Source organism: Pseudorca crassidens, chromosome 3, assembly GCF_039906515.1.
Source record: "Pseudorca crassidens isolate mPseCra1 chromosome 3, mPseCra1.hap1, whole genome shotgun sequence".
Lineage (NCBI taxonomy): Eukaryota > Metazoa > Chordata > Mammalia > Artiodactyla > Delphinidae > Pseudorca > Pseudorca crassidens.
Window position 1 is genome coordinate 51994427 of NC_090298.1, and position 16018 is coordinate 52010444.

General features: G+C 36.0%; 1 protein-coding gene across 1 annotated transcript in view; it reads right to left on the reverse strand.

Moving 5' to 3' along the window:
• ADAMTS6 (ADAM metallopeptidase with thrombospondin type 1 motif 6) overlaps positions 1-16018 on the reverse strand; it is a 266226-nt gene that overhangs the window by 26086 nt on the left and 224122 nt on the right. Inside the window, exons 20-21 of the mRNA XM_067730807.1 lie at positions 9622-9751; positions 1941-2145 (exon numbers count right to left, since the gene is read on the reverse strand). Coding sequence (XP_067586908.1) covers positions 1941-2145; positions 9622-9751 — 335 coding nt within the window. The remainder of the gene's footprint in view (positions 1-1940; positions 2146-9621; positions 9752-16018) is intronic.

Sequence of the window (16018 nt, forward strand, 5' to 3'; positions counted from 1 at the left end):
TTGCTCCGCGGCATGTGGGATCTTCCCAGACCAGGGCTCGAACCCGTGTCCCCTGCATTGGCAGGCAGATTCTCAACCACTGCGCCACCAGGGAAGCCCTCTTCCATTTATTCTTTAAAACAAATCCTTTTCTCCCACTCTACTTTCACCACACGATCTTTGTGTTTCTGTTCAGTTGTTTCTCTTATCAGGAATACTTCTCCAGTTTCTTGTTCTCTTCCCTACTTCAAATCTTACACTCCTACAACATTCAGTTCAACCCCCATCAACTAAAAAGCCTTCTGAGCCTACTCCAGGCTATTCTGACCTTCTCAGCTCTGAATTTCTGTATCACTTATACATTTATACCTCACAATCCACCATTTTGTTAAACACTGTCTTATGTTATTCTCTTCCTGCTTCATGGATATTTCTTATTTTCCCAAGTTCTTGAGATTCTTCTGAATTCTCCATAGCTCCCATCCCAATGTGGTTAGAAAGTACCCAGTTATACTTACTGACTTGGCCTGAAACCCTAAAAATGTTGCAGCCAATTATCAGGTCTTCCATTAGGATTTTCCAATAACAACGTTGCCATCATTATCAAAGACTATTTATGAACTTCTATAAGGGTTTTGGGCACTGACTTGCAAGTAAAATAACTACTAACGTGTACAATTCTGTAAAATGTCTTGTTTTATCACTGGATTTTATCTTCCAAATGAATGTAGGAGTTAATCCACCCACTGTTAGGGAACAGAAGAGTTCATACTGTTTTCCATAACCACTGAATAATACTGAGAATATCTCTACATTTGATTGAAACACAAATAAAAGTTAGGTAGGCAGAATGTAATTACTGAAGCTGGACTATGGCCAGGAAACTTGGAAGAACACTCCCAACTTCTGCCAAAGATTCCACAGATAACCACAACTGGTCAGAATCTCCATTTCCATGTACCATCTTAAACACAGGTCTCTCTTTTAGCCCTGTGCCTCTAGCAAAATAAGGCCACTCAAGCAGTAAGATTCATAGGGAGAAAAGTTACATCCAGAGGTTCCTAAAGAACAATGTTTAATTTTTTTCTGTTGTTTATTTTTTGACAAACTTATGAGGTCTACAGGAAATACCTAAAGCAAGTACCACAATGTTTCCAGCAGGAAATGCATCCTGTTTTGCTAACTTAGAAAAATGACCTTTAGTTATATAGCCAGATACTCATTCTTTCTAACATTAACCAACACTACAGAAGGATTCAGTTCTTCTTTAGGAAATGTAGAGAATGGTACAGTGTGTATATTGTATATGTCTCACGCAGGATGAAGAGTCAAGAATTAACTCTACCTCTTACCTCATTTTTCATACGACCATTTTTCTGAGGCCTCGGGATTATATCAGACTTTTTATATGTACATGTATGACAGAAAAACATTATCTTAGTCAGATCTTCCTCAATGATCATATAAGTGGAGGTAATGATAAAATCTGAATTTGACTTTTTGACAGTTATAACCCTCAACTCCGTGTTTCTTCCCCAGAAGCAATTAAAATATATATAGATATATAACATGTGATGATAAATTAAACTCATATGTAAGAGTTATATGGTTAGGCTGGAACATTACTTGGAAAAAAAGATATAACGTATCACTAATTCTGAGCTTATAACGCTGTTCAAGAATAGCAATGAAGAAGAAAACCCACTTATAATATTCTCTCAAATACACTTCAGGCTTGTTTTTTAATTAAATCGATGACTAGTTTCTCATTGATTTTCCTTACTCCAAAAACCTTTACTTCCTGGCAAGCAGCAAAAAAATATAACATGGCCAAATTCAGAGTTATGCAGCCCTTACTTGTTGAGTTCTAAGGCGCTCACATGCTCAGGTGTCCTTAATATTAAATGCTTTGGTATTGATAGCTAAGACATCTCAAAACATACAGCCTCAGATTTCCTTACTTCTGACCAGTCCAAAGCCACCCACTGTGGTGGACATGACTGGTTGTTGCAGGGCTCTTTTTCAATGGGCCGGTGTGTTAAACAACCACTGTAGTCCAGTGTCTCCTCCTCAGAAGGTCCAATCTTCCTGATGCAGAGCACTGCCCTTGTGCGCATCCCTCCATCACAAGTCTTGCTACATTCCAACCAGTCCCCAATGAACCACCTGCAACAAGAAGTGGAAGAAACACAGAAAAGCATTCCCTCAGTGCAGCCAGAGATTTCAGCAGAGTGAAGGCACTTTCTCAGTGGACTACCTCCTCTTCTCAGAAGAGCTAACATTTCAGTGTCAGGTGATGTGACAAATGACAAATGGAAGAACTGCTAAGGAGAAGATAACCCACTGTCGGCTGCCTTCTAGAGCAGAGTGCATGAGCTTTGGAGCAGGCAGAACCCAGGTTCAAACAAGCAATGCATTATGTGTTTTTAAACCTCTTTTTGTCCTTTTTTTATTAATTTCTAAAACGAGGATAACGATATCAATCATGAGATTGTCCTGAGGAGTAAGCAAGTAACATATGAAGCTCCAAGCCATGTGCTGGTAAATGGTAACAACTGGTTCCTCATGGGAGGGAGGGAGTCCTGATTTGTTGCATTTGTCAGTTTTTGTGGTATAAATACTGCACTATGGCTAATTTCAGCCTATCACCTTGACATACTGAACACGAACAAGAGAAGATATGCTAGTAATAGGGTCTCAGGAGCTTCTAACAGTGTCTAACACACAACAAACAAGAAACAGTAGCCATTTTTATTATTACATTGAGGCAGGTTCTCCCTCAATTGAGGACTTTGTGATAAAACCACACTACAGGAGCTAGGGATTTGTTTTCTGCTTCCCAGAAATGAATGTCATGCTCTGCATAAGACAGACGTCTTTATTGTCCTCACAGGGGCAGAGATGGCCCAGGTATCCATCCAGAAGACTTGAGAGTCCTAAAAACTCTGCGGTAAAAGCAGAGCCCTGAGCCAGCTCTGTGAAAACATGGAGATCCCTTGCTTTGACCCCTTTACTCTTAAAAACAGCTTCTACACAGCTAATGTGGGAAGAAAGAGAAATGTCTTAATAAATGAACATATCTCACATTTGTAGGCATACCACTCCTAAAGTCATCAATGAACTTTCATATATACAATTTCAGGGGTGTGTGTGTGTGTGTGTGTGTGTGTGTGTGTGTGTGTGTGTGTGTGTGTGTGTAGTATTTCTGCAGGACTCACTCTTTTGGGCACATTAATTGGTCCAAGGGTATGAATCATGATCCCAATCAGACCAATAAGAATTCAGCTTTAGAATTTTTATATCTCAACGATAGCAAAAGGGACGCTTTCCTTTCTGGTCACAAAGGTGTATAAAGATATAAGAGCTGATGATGGCCATGTCCCCTGTCAAGTGGAATTAGCTGATCTGAAAGAACGCAGAGGAGCTAGAGAGTCCTGCAGGTATTTGAGTGCTTGATTCCAGCCATTCCTGAAGCTAGGTCCACTCTTATGATTCCCTCAGCTTTGTTATATAAACCAACAAATCCTCTTAAGCGCAGAAGCTAGCCAAAGTTGAAGTTGTGTTATTTCCAACCAGAGTCCTGACTGATATATTATTGTATTTAATGTAATGAATATATGCTGAATGCCTTCTATGCTCAAGGCACTGTGCTTTGTTTTACAGAAGAAAGTAAGACCCAGTGTTAGGAAAACAGTTCTCCAAAATCATGAAAAGTGCAATGATGGAGCTAGGACGAGATCCCCCATCAGTTGATATCCACTGGATTTCATTTATAACACTGCCAAATAATAGAATCCAGATCACAAGCATGAGGTCAAAAGACATTTTCTTCAATCCGTGCTTATAAATCACACATATATCCTAAATGGATATGCTCATGCTTTTGGTAGGAGAGTAACCAGAGAGAAGAGTATTAAAGTTTAAGAACAAATTTCACCTCTTTTCACGAACTTAGCTCATTTGTGCCAGTTTTGTACGTGGAAGATAATACCTTAGTGAAGTCAGAGTACTAGTATCCTAAATTTGAGCCTACACTCAGCCAAATAAGCCTCAATGGCCTTTGTTTATTATTATTTTTATTTTCTTTACTTACAGAGGGAAACCAGCATTTAGAAATATCATAATTAACCAGTTTCTCAAACTTAAAAATATATTTTGTCAAAAAATTAAAAATTTTCAACGTAAGATTTATTTAAAGAATGGCAATTTAATCCTGAATTAAAAAAATCTGATATTAACATTTTTTTTCTAAGTCATTTTCCAGAGGAGATTTAAAGTGATTTTCATATTCTTTCCATTTTATTTTCCGCAGATGAACAGGATCCTAAGTTGTTAGTACCATTTTTGGTAAAGATGAAAATGTGTATTGAGAATAATAACTTGCATGCCAGCCATAGTGAAACTCTGATTCAATTCGCAGCAGTGATTTCATCACCAAGATTAGGGGATAAAACAGCAATGTGTATAACTCAGCCACAAAAAGTTCAGTCATACCATCTCCAGCCATGATCTCATTAGGTCTCATAATGTAAGAGGGATGGAGGCCTTCAAATTAAACACAGGTGCCCAGAGTAACAGCAGTGATTTCAGGAGGTGTTGCTGTTTTTTTTGGTGCTCGAGGTCAGGGCCACCTCCGCCTTTTTATTCTTCATCCTCTCTTTTATTGCCAACCATCTTTTAACCTAGATGTATCACTCTAGCATTTAACTCAGAATGTATGAAAGTAAAAATATTAACTACACTTCCAATTTTCCTTCTGACTTTAACTTTGATTTCAGGTTTCACATTCAGTCCCTGTTGCATCTTTATTGCTCACCAAATCATCCTTTCCCATGTCTCTCGAAAGGATTAAATCACCATCCAGTTATTTAAATAGTTTTGCAATTTTACCACTGCATCTATTAGTCCCAGTTTCACCACTCTCCTGTCTAGTGTAAGACAGACTGCTTCCTTCAACTTCATTCTCCATGTATTTGACCCTCTGATGACATTCTCCCTATTTCTCTTTTTCATCCTCTAGTTTCAGTGGTAAAATATGAGCACGAAAATTCTCTCTGAGACTATCAATTGCCGAATTATTATAATCTGAATAATACTGGGGCTATTTCTTTCTGAGCTGAAGACCCAGTGATAAAATTGTCTTCATCCTCACCAGGATGAAGAAGCTATACAGTTGGTGGGATTCACGTTTGAGTGTCTGAAATGAGTGGCTTGATGCAGCCTGTGTAATCTGATCTACATTATCTGTACCTTAAGAGGACAAACAATAATATTGAGGGAAGAGAATGAGATGATGGGAGTTGACTTATATGATTTCTATGATTCCTCCCAGGTCTTACATTTTGGAGTTTTATAGAGGACTCTGATGATCTTTCTCTAAACTTAAAATAACAGATTATAGTCATCCATGGGGTGAGATGAAATGACTCAAAATAAAAAGATACTATTAAAGAAAACCTAGCCCCTGGGTAAAAATCTCTCTCCAGTCTGACCATCCTTTTGCCCTTTTGCTTATAATTCTTACTGTACTTAACATATTTTGCCTTGTACTATAGTTATTTTTATATGTATTTGCCCAATTAGATTGTCCTTAGGAAAAGGAACCATTTCCTAAGGCACAGTGCCTTCCATATCGCAGTTGCTTAAAAAAAAGTCTTTTAATTCTTGGTCACAGTATTATCACAATGTACTGTACTCCATTGTTTTTACCTTTCTGATCTTCGCAAATTTAAAAATCACAGTAACATACAGGAATTATATTCAGTATCCAAAGACTCTTCAAATGAGGTCATATATACAAATATTCTTGCTATTAAAAGACAGTATAGTCAAAACTGAACTCTTGGCCTTTCTCTTTGGAATCCAACTCAACATTACTTCCTTTTCTTACAGTGGGGCACTAGCTTCCTATCAGTCATGCTCTTTAATATCAGCTCCTCCCTTTTCCTTTTCCTAATTATTTCTGCCTATGTCATGAATCCTACCATTTTCATTCAATGCCTCTAGAATTCTTGTTTTCTTCCTATCCCTAGTCACCTCACCATCTTGACTACTATTCTTTTTCTCATAAAAGAGTTGCTGCTCTGACCACATTACATTTTTCCAGCAAGGCTTCCTCTGGCCTTTCAAGGTCCTCCAAATAAACATTATTATTATTATTTCTTTACCAATGCCTCTTTTGTCTATTCTTCCTAGTCCCCTGTATTTTCTTTATGCAGAACAAGGATAAAACTTACTGCCCTCTATCTTTCCATACTCTACTTATAAAGTCTCCAATATGACTAAAGGACATTTAAAATATTTCATTAGATAATTTCTGATTAAAAAATACCATTTAGAATTTTAAATTAATGGTATTGGGAAAACAATAATATTTGAAAATAAATATAGATCCTTTTCTCAAAGCAGGCAAATGTATTTCAGATAGAGTTTACCTTAAAAAAGAACTTTGAAAGTATAATCATAAAGTGGGTAAGGCCTTCATAACATTATACCAATGAAAGAAATAAAAGTTTGATAGTTTTCCTACATAGTATTTAAAAACTTTTATAAGTAAAAATAGATCATAACACCATAATATGGGAAATATATAACAAACTAGGAAAAAATATGTCTAAAATAGTTAATATTCTTAATACATTGAGTTAATACAAATCAATAACAAAATGATAAACTCTTCAGTAGAAAAATGGGTCAGGCCATGAAGAGCAAAAAAGAAGTAATACAAATGGCCACTGAACATAATTTTTAAATGTTCAGCCTCACCAGCAATTCTAGAACAAAAAATAAAATAGCAATTAGATATCAAGGGTTTTTCTTCCCTATAAAATAGTTAAAGATTGTTTTTAAAATAATACCTGGTGTTGTTCAGTTCAGGAAAATGACAGTCATATACGTACTGTTGGTGGGAATATACATTCATATATTCTTTCTAGAGAGCAATTTGACAGTTTGTCTCAGAGAGTAAAATATAATTCCATTTGAACCAGAAATTTTATTCCTATTCATTTAGCATAAGGGCATAATTATAGAGAGCAAAGTTTTAGTAGCAAAAATGGTTAATGCTGTGGAATAGAAAGGGATCAAAAGCTAGGACCCAGACAAAATTGTTCAACAGTGGAAAACCAATTTAAATAAATAATGACATATCTACTAAATGTTGTAGATGATGTTTAATGTTCAGAACAACATAATGTTCAATATGTTGAGAACTGACTACAAAGCATCATAAATAATATAATTCCATTTTTTTATATACATGTGCCTATGTAGACATAGAAAAAGTTGAAATATATAGATCAAAATATTAACAGTGGTCTTACAATATTGTGTCTTTTTAGTTTCTTCTTTCTACTTATCTGCATTTTAAAAATTTTACGCTTTAATATGTATGACAAAACCCAAATATGATTATCACATTGTCATCTGAAAAACCTTCTCTCTTCCACACTCATTTAAAGTCTTACTGAATTCAGTAGTTTTTCAGTGAGCCTTATCTCTATAATACCAATGCCTACTGGGAATCTTATTACATATGACAACCATTCTGAATAATTAAGATTTCCTTTTTCATAGTCTGAATTCAAAGGAATAAAGAAGAAATTAAAAAGGAACTAAGAAAAACTGGACTGATAAAAGAGAAATATTTTAAATACGTATCATTAGATCTTTCCAACAAAGAAAACTGTTTGTCTAAATTTTCTATCTTTTCCAAATTCCATTTTCTTATCTCCAAACAACAAAAAAAGTTAAGAAGTAACCTTTTATTTCTGAACTACAAAAGGAAGGGAAATATGAAACAATTTTAATTGCGTAGGTTAATTCCAATATGTCAATTATCCTTAAAATGTTAAAAAAAAAATCTCCCATGTAATATACAAGCACATGATATATGGAATGAAATCACCAACCATTGGAACCTCAAAGGATGTTTGAATAGCATTTGAACTTAAACAAATAAAAAAGCTGAGGCCAAAATAGAACAGATGTAACCAGGCCCACTCAGATGCCTTAAATGGCTGATCATGACAAACATAATACTTAAAGTACTGAGTGTCGGGGAATTAATTTACTGGGTTGAGGCTCACAATTATATGAAAATATGCTTAAGTTATTGGAAACGTCAAAAAATATCTTGTGGTTTTTGAGCATCATTTTGTTTTATATAGCTTTTCAGTTTCTCTTGAGATAAATTTATAAAAATAATTAGCAGAAGAAAGGAAAATAAAAAAACAAATATCTTGTCTTTGTAATACATATCATAGGTTGTATTTCTATACTTTCTCATGTCTGGCTTTTAAGGAGTTAGTTACATGGTGATCACATTTGAAAAAGAAGAGACATGAAATTTTAAAAGTCTTAGAATAAAAACTTCTATCACCCTAGATTCTGTGTTCCTTATTTGGTAGCTACTGCCCTAAACCTTTTCTAGAGACTAGGAGTGAATATTTCCCTTTAAAATTAAAACATTCAGGCAGACACTGACTTTGGATATTGAAGGTTCAAAGGCATTATTATTTTGGAACAAATATCAAGAAATGCATCTTGCTTTAACCATATTAGGGACCTGCATTCTTTATCCATTGTAAGTCCCAGATTTTTGTGACTCCACTTTTAGAAAAAGGCTTACTTCATTATAGAGCTCTCCTCTCCAGTTCTAGAGAGCTTGGAATACATAATCTCATTTGCCTACACTCGCTTTCTTTATCAATTTCATGTTGGGATAATTAGCTAATCTGGGGGATAATGGTTACTCTGATTTCTCACACAAGAATGAAATGCCATTCACACATATTTTGTCTTGCTATTGTCAATCAGGCAAAATCTCTACAAAGATCGGTATTTTCAGGATTAACTCAGCATCTTTGTCCTTTTTCGCATAATTATTGCCTTTTGCTCAAACAAGAAACCTTTCTGTTCCTACAGATTACACAGTGTGGCCCACTGATAGCAGGTCTCATATTTTTAAGTTTAAATTTTTAAAAAGTCATCATTAAGATGGATGGGCTCTCTTCTTGTACCTCCCTTTACAGTGAGTTGTAACTGTTACATTAATCAACAGAAAGGGACTGAAGTACACCTCTAGGCCTGTGCTCTACACTCAGAAGACAGGATGCCTTAGGATGACAGAACTTAAAACTGGGTCAGCAAATTAAAGCACTGATACTCCATTACAGAACATTTCTAAACCATTTAAAATGTCTTTAAGCCTTTAGGATAAATATCTGGAAAAGATAGGACCGCACGCCAACCTACTATATTTTACTGGATCTAAGATACCATTATTTTATGTACCATTAAAGAAAAATAATGCCGATTATTATTGTAAGATACCATCAATTGCAAAATGAATCTAATTTCAGAGATGTTAAAATGCAAATGATATGTGCTTTAGAATTAATGAAATATGACAATCGCCAGCACTATGCCAGGATCAACCTATTGAAGTTCCTGCTTTAAAGGGGTTAATTACTAAGTCCTGTGGATAAATAGGAATCAAAATTCCACCCTCTGTGATGTTTTACCCCCTTTTCTCAGCCTAATTTATTTATATCGTATGAATGTATGTTTCCAAATAAGAATATCTAATGTTTTTCTCTTTGCATTTGAAGAAAATAATTCTCACTTCTTTCTCTTACTTACTCTGGTGGGCAGGGCTCAGTGTTGCAGGTTCTTTGATTTTCAGGTGGCTTACTATCAGGGTCACAGTAATTGTTCTGGACAATGGAGTTGTCGTCCAACCTTTTACAGACCACCTCCTGTCTTTGGACACCTTGAGAAAAGGAGGACATCATTAATTGAAGAGTAGTTTACCTTCCAGTAAGTTAGGTATGCATAGCTTTCCTCTGTGGGGGATCAACCTCACTGGATCGCTGCTGTCTTATCTGTTCCAGAAACATTTGACTGCTCCTCTAAAAAGGAGAGAAGACCTGGTCATTATATTGCAAATTTAGGCAAAATTATTGTTCTCATATTTAGAAACATAACTGTTTTCAAGTTCAGAAAAGAAACTATTGGTAATTTTAAACAATTAGTATTCCCATTTGTATATTCTTCTTCATGCTTTCCTTTAAAAAAAGAAACTTTATTTTCCCAAAATATCATCAGATAAAATGTATGAATATACATTTCAGTGCAAAACAATGGTTGGATATCTATGTAAAAACAAAACATTAGGGACAAATTTACTTTTTAATATTTTGTAGGACAAATCCAATCAATTTAGTCTTTGTTAGGAACACGCAACATTCACACATTTCATTTTTTCTCCTTCCATTTACAGATTTATTTCTCTGAAAGCCCACAAGTCTAGAATTTAAAGACTGCAGTGAGCCTCTTTAGACTGCAACCCATCAGTAATCTATTTGCTTTGATAGAGTCGGCCCTTGTTGATTACACCACTGGCAAACAGATATACACATTTTCCATCAAATATTAACTTACAAAATACTTATCTCATTCTTAAAAATTGGTCTATGTAACCTGTTTGCCACAGCTAAAAATATTCTCATAAAATTTGTAAAATTCTAAATATATGTTTATTATTTATTGGCAAAGATATCCACCACACCTTGCTCACATTTCACAAAATACGAAGACACACACAAACACACACTTATCTGTAAACATGCCTGGTGAATAGACTTTATGCAGATTCATTTTCTCTTCAGTGTGGAGGAATCAAAAGAAGCAAAGATAGGTGTATCAAGGTCTCAGAGGAAAGTCAATCTACAAGACAATGCTAAATGTTCCAGATCCTATAGAGGTAGCAGCTTACTCCCAGAATTGAAAATAAAAGCACAAACTAAGCTATCCCCCTACTCATCCATCCCATCTCTATAACCCGGTAGGCTAAATTACCTAGAACCAGTTATAAAAGCAGCATTAGCAGTATCCAAGCAACTACAGCTTCATACCTACCTAGCCCCACACAAACCTTCAGTTTTTCTTTTTTTTTCTCAGTTGCTTTTAGTAGTGCCCTAAAGAAAAGAGTTTGACCCCAAATTAGGGAAATCAATGTGAAACAGGACCATTCAGTGAAGGAAACTGTCACTTAAAGAGCTACGCACCAAATGCTTCCCCAAGGTCCCTTAAACATCCTGGGAGTCTGCAGGTGGGAGTACCTCAGTCATCATGTTTTGCACACTTCTAACTAAGCACTTTGAATTTAAAGATAGGGAAATCTCTTTCCCTGATGGCAAAAACCATTAAGTCCCATAGCCTCCACGATGGTGGTGAGCAGATGAAGAAGGTATATTTTATTACTTGCAGTGACCCAAGGCTCTTACTGATCAAGTTTTTTGGTTTTCCTAAATTTAGGGGTTTAAAATATAGACAAACAACTTACTTGCAAAATGTCTCAGAGTATGTGCTGTATTCATTCCATCCCAACCCCTTGAATAGGCCAAATATCTCAGTTTATGCGACAACAGTTTGGAATTTTTTAACTATTAAACTTTAGATTTTTGAGGGAAGAATGATTCACACCAGGCATAGCTTTGACCCATTCACAGATGTTCCACAGTATTCACCACATATCTCCTCACTGTGTCATTCCAGTGGGCAGATAACTAAGTCCATGTGATTCACCTGGACAAAAATCTCTATTATTAGTCATAGGATTCAACACCCACTGCCACAGTGGCTCAGAATAGCCATCTACCTGGGTTCAATACTTGCTCCTATCAGGAGGAGCAGGGGACTGCTTTTATAGGTTAGCATGGTTATTTTTTAAAATATCCATTCAAATATAATTATACTTGGAGGGGGGAGACTCAAAACATCCACTTACACAAAGGATTTACAACTTCAGCCAACTTTTATAAATACATTTAATAACTAAAAAAAGATGATTAAACTTGCAATAAGGAAGTTGGCATTCAAGCTAGTATCTCGGTTGTTTTTCAGAAAAGGATAAACTTTTTATTTTTATTTTATTTTACTGAGGGAGGATAAACATTTTCAACACTACAAAATGGAACTGATATTGCTTTATATAAGTGGCAGAAACATCAATTCAGTTTCTACAGGTTAAGATAAAATTCTACTTCCTTTAAAAATCGTAGAAATGTTGTTTGGTTATAATGACATTAGTTTTTAAAAGTAGCCTTTAATATAAAAGCAAGGCTTCTGCAATTTGAATCACAGATGAGATATTAGTTATTAGAGGTAAGATTTACATTTGATTTTAAGAGAAATTCTAGCCATGTATGATCTTGAAAAACTTCAGCTACATAACATTTATTGTTAAAAATTTGGAAAATACACAAAACCAGAAAGAACAAAATAAAAATTATCCACAATCTCATATCTTTGCTTTGGACCTTTATTTTTTATTTTTATTTTTTGCTGTACGCGGGCCTCTCACTACTGCGGCCTCTCACTACTGTGGCCTCTCCCGTTGCGGAGCACAGGCTCCAGACACGCAGGCCCAGTGGCCATGGCTCACGGGCCCAGCCGCTCAGCGGCATGTGGGATCCTCCTGGACCGGGGCACGAACCCACGTCCCCTGCGTCGGCAAGCGGACTCTCAATCACTGCGCCACCAGGGAAGCCCTGGACCTTTATTTTTAAGGTTATTTTGTTCTTTGGTGGGATCCAGTAATTAATTTAAAATTACATAGTACACAAACTAAAAATGCCAGCTAAATATGGTTGGCAGGTCATTCATTCATTCATTCATCCATTCATTCATTCAATAGAGAATAATTACTGAATACAAGGCACTGTACTTCTTATGAGATATTGAGCTAAGTGCTGAGAATTACAAATTGACTTAATTTTGTCATGCCTCTCAGACTTCTTAAAAACTAGAATTTAGGGGTACATTTCACTTTCATAATTTCAGAATGCTATTTTTTATGAAGTAAAAATTAAAGTCCTTGAATAAGCAGCTGAAATAACTGTATTTTACAAAGATGCATTTTCCTTGCATTCATCTTTTATTAATTTTCTTCTAAAATGTCATATTAGACAGTGTGGTATTTTACACTCGAGAACTGACTGACTATACTAGTAATCTATTCCAAACCTTCCTAAAATGCTGAACTATCTCCCTTCAATAGCACAAATCTCCTTCCAACTTTTACCCCCACACTTGGCAGGTTTACAGAATTTTTTTTTTTTTTTTTTTTTTTTTTTTTTTTTGCGGTACGTGGGCCTCTCACTGTTGTGGCCTCTCCCATTGCGGAGCACAGGCTCCAGACGCGCAGGCTCAGCGGCCATGGCTCACGGGCCCAGCCGCTCTGCAGCATGTGGGATCTTCCCAGACCGGGGCACGAACCCGTGTCCCCTGCATCAGCAGGCGGACTCTCAACCACTGCGCCACCAGGGAAGCCCTTTTTTTTCTTTTTAAATCAGCAGCAACAGAATAACTCTCTAAACCAATGCACCTAATTGGATGGATTTTTCAACACATACTTTTGGATTAAAGAGAATGCAGCTTTTAGCTTTAGAAAACACAGATCAACTGGAAATAATCTAAACCAAGTCAACAAGAGAAATGATTGAGTTTAGAATCTTTTTATATGATCAACCCTCTTGTACATAGCTTCTTTTAAAGTAATCTGTAAAACATTGCTAAGAAGTTGATTTAAACCTTTCAGGAATAATTACATCCAGTTACACAAAACCACTATGCTTTCAAATCTAAAGATGTATAGTTTATAACCCAAAACATAAAATGTCCGTATGACCAGTCAGTATATGCCTAATCAAAAACAAAATTCTGGTGGCTTAGTGCCCATATCCCCTGGAGATATGCAGGTGTTCTGCAGAATTTAATTGGTCAAACTTAAAATTGCACTAATTATATTTATTCTTAAACACCTGAAGTTACTGGCATGCAAATTCTATACCCAATTCTGTTTTTAAACGCAATTCCTCTTCCATGCTTAAAAAAAAAAAAAAAAACTTTAATGGTTTCATATTACAAAATTTAAGTACAGAGATGCCATTATCAATATATATTTACTTTAAACTTTCTAAAATGGGTGTATCTTGTTTAGTCTTTTAATTTGCTTACCATTTTGGTTCTTTGATACCAAAGATGGTTCTTAACACGGAAATATAACTCTTATTTTTAACCTGGAAGTTTAAATTTGTCAGATCTTATATTTAATTTCTGCTAAAAGTTACAGATGATCTACTTGCCCATCAAAGGTTCTGCTGTCCAATGGGAGGAAGGAGTACCCAACTTGAATCACTGCTCAAGCTACACATGAAGAAATGGCATTTAGTATTTTGAAGTAGCATACACCATAGGAAAATGAGCAAGAAGTCCACCAAGCTGCGAGTGAGTCCTATATGGAGCCCTTCATCTGTTGTGCTTACTCTAGGAAATGGTGATGGTTCAAGAATATAGGGTCTTTTGCTCAACAGCTGCAGAGCCAATCCTGAGTGAAGACTTTAGAGACCATTCCTCCTCTTCATTTCTTGCCTCCTTTTCAGTCCCTCTCCTACTCTTCTTATAAGCTGCTCAATGTTCTCATGTCCCATCTCTCTTCTTTCAGATAATTAAATCATTTAATAAGTTCATGTGTAACAATATTTAGCAATTTATTGCTTTTCTCAGGGTAGTTCATCATTTTAAAAGTAGAGAGAGGGCACTTAATGCACAGAAATTACCACCTGAATCTCATTTGAAAGAGTGATATGTATTAAACCAAGAAGGATGTGGGAGAGGTTAAGGGCAAGAGAAAGATCTTCTAGGTCTTCTCAAATCTACTCATAAGAACCAGCATTTCAGTCCTAGACGATTCAATTGGTAAGTGAGCAGTCTGTAACTACATGTAAGTCAGTAAGGGAAAGACAGAAAGGAAAAGTGTAACTTTGGGATTGATGGGCTAATCAACATCTAGATAATTTAACCTAGTGGCAAAGCACATCCTATCTACCCAAGAAACCGTTTTCTGAAGAATAGGGGGGAAAAAGTTAATAAGTCAGAGCTTACAGTACAAATGTGGTTGGTGGCTAAGGCAACAATTTGCTTAACCATAGCATCCAAAGTAGCTAGCAACCAAGACAACACTATATAACCACAGTATACAGAGCATATGGCCAACAACATTAATTTAATCTAAATCTTCAGTGCAGATAGCATCCAGAGAGCAACAAGTGCCAGGAAAAAAATGTCTCTCTGCTCTGCCTTTCATGGCTGGAATCTGGCTGCTGTGCTGTGTGATTACTGGCCAGACATAAGCATTTGTAGGGCAGAGCAAAGCCCATCTGCCTTGGATCTAACAGCTGGCATCAGGGTACCAATCAGCTCCACCCATTTGCTTCCTTCTTCTCAAGAGCCTCCTGCTAGTTTTTATCTCCCAAAGGTTTTCTTTCTCTGCCTTTCCAGCGTCTTCCCTTCTGTCTTAAGCAAAATTAAATGTCTCAAGGAAGCAGGATTAAGAAAAGGAGAATGCAGCTCTAAAAATATTTATTTTTCCAGAACAACTCTGTTTAGTGATGGTAAGGTAGGGTGGCGCATACATATACTGCGTTTATTTGAAATCACACTATCCCTGGAGGGAATTCTGACTACTCATTATAAATTAACAGTAATCTCTTCCATGGAAAGGTCTAGCTTAACTCATTGAATTCCTACTAAGTCTAAGCCATGGGTTTTCATTATCATAAGGGGGAAAATGAGTGAGACAGACTTGACCTCAATGAGATTACATTAATAATGAAGGGAGGGGATAAAACAAGTACCATTATAATTATATTATGGAACCTACCTTATCTAATAAAACAATGCACTTTCAGATGTAATATTTCTAATTTAACAGTTCCTTCATTTTGTTATGTTGCTGTCTGATTTCTCTTTCCTTTATCTTCATGGATCTTAAGAACTCTTCTCATAGCCAAATGTCTGAGGTAATTCCCTTTCACTTTATCTTGTTACGATATTTTTTTCTCACTCTGACTTCTGTCATGTTTAGTTACTACCTCTTTTTGAGTTCTAGGCAGTTTAGATAAATGATCTAAGGCAAGTTTTCATTCTCCTTTGTAAAATGAGACCAAAAAATTAGATGATTTCTGATGTTCCT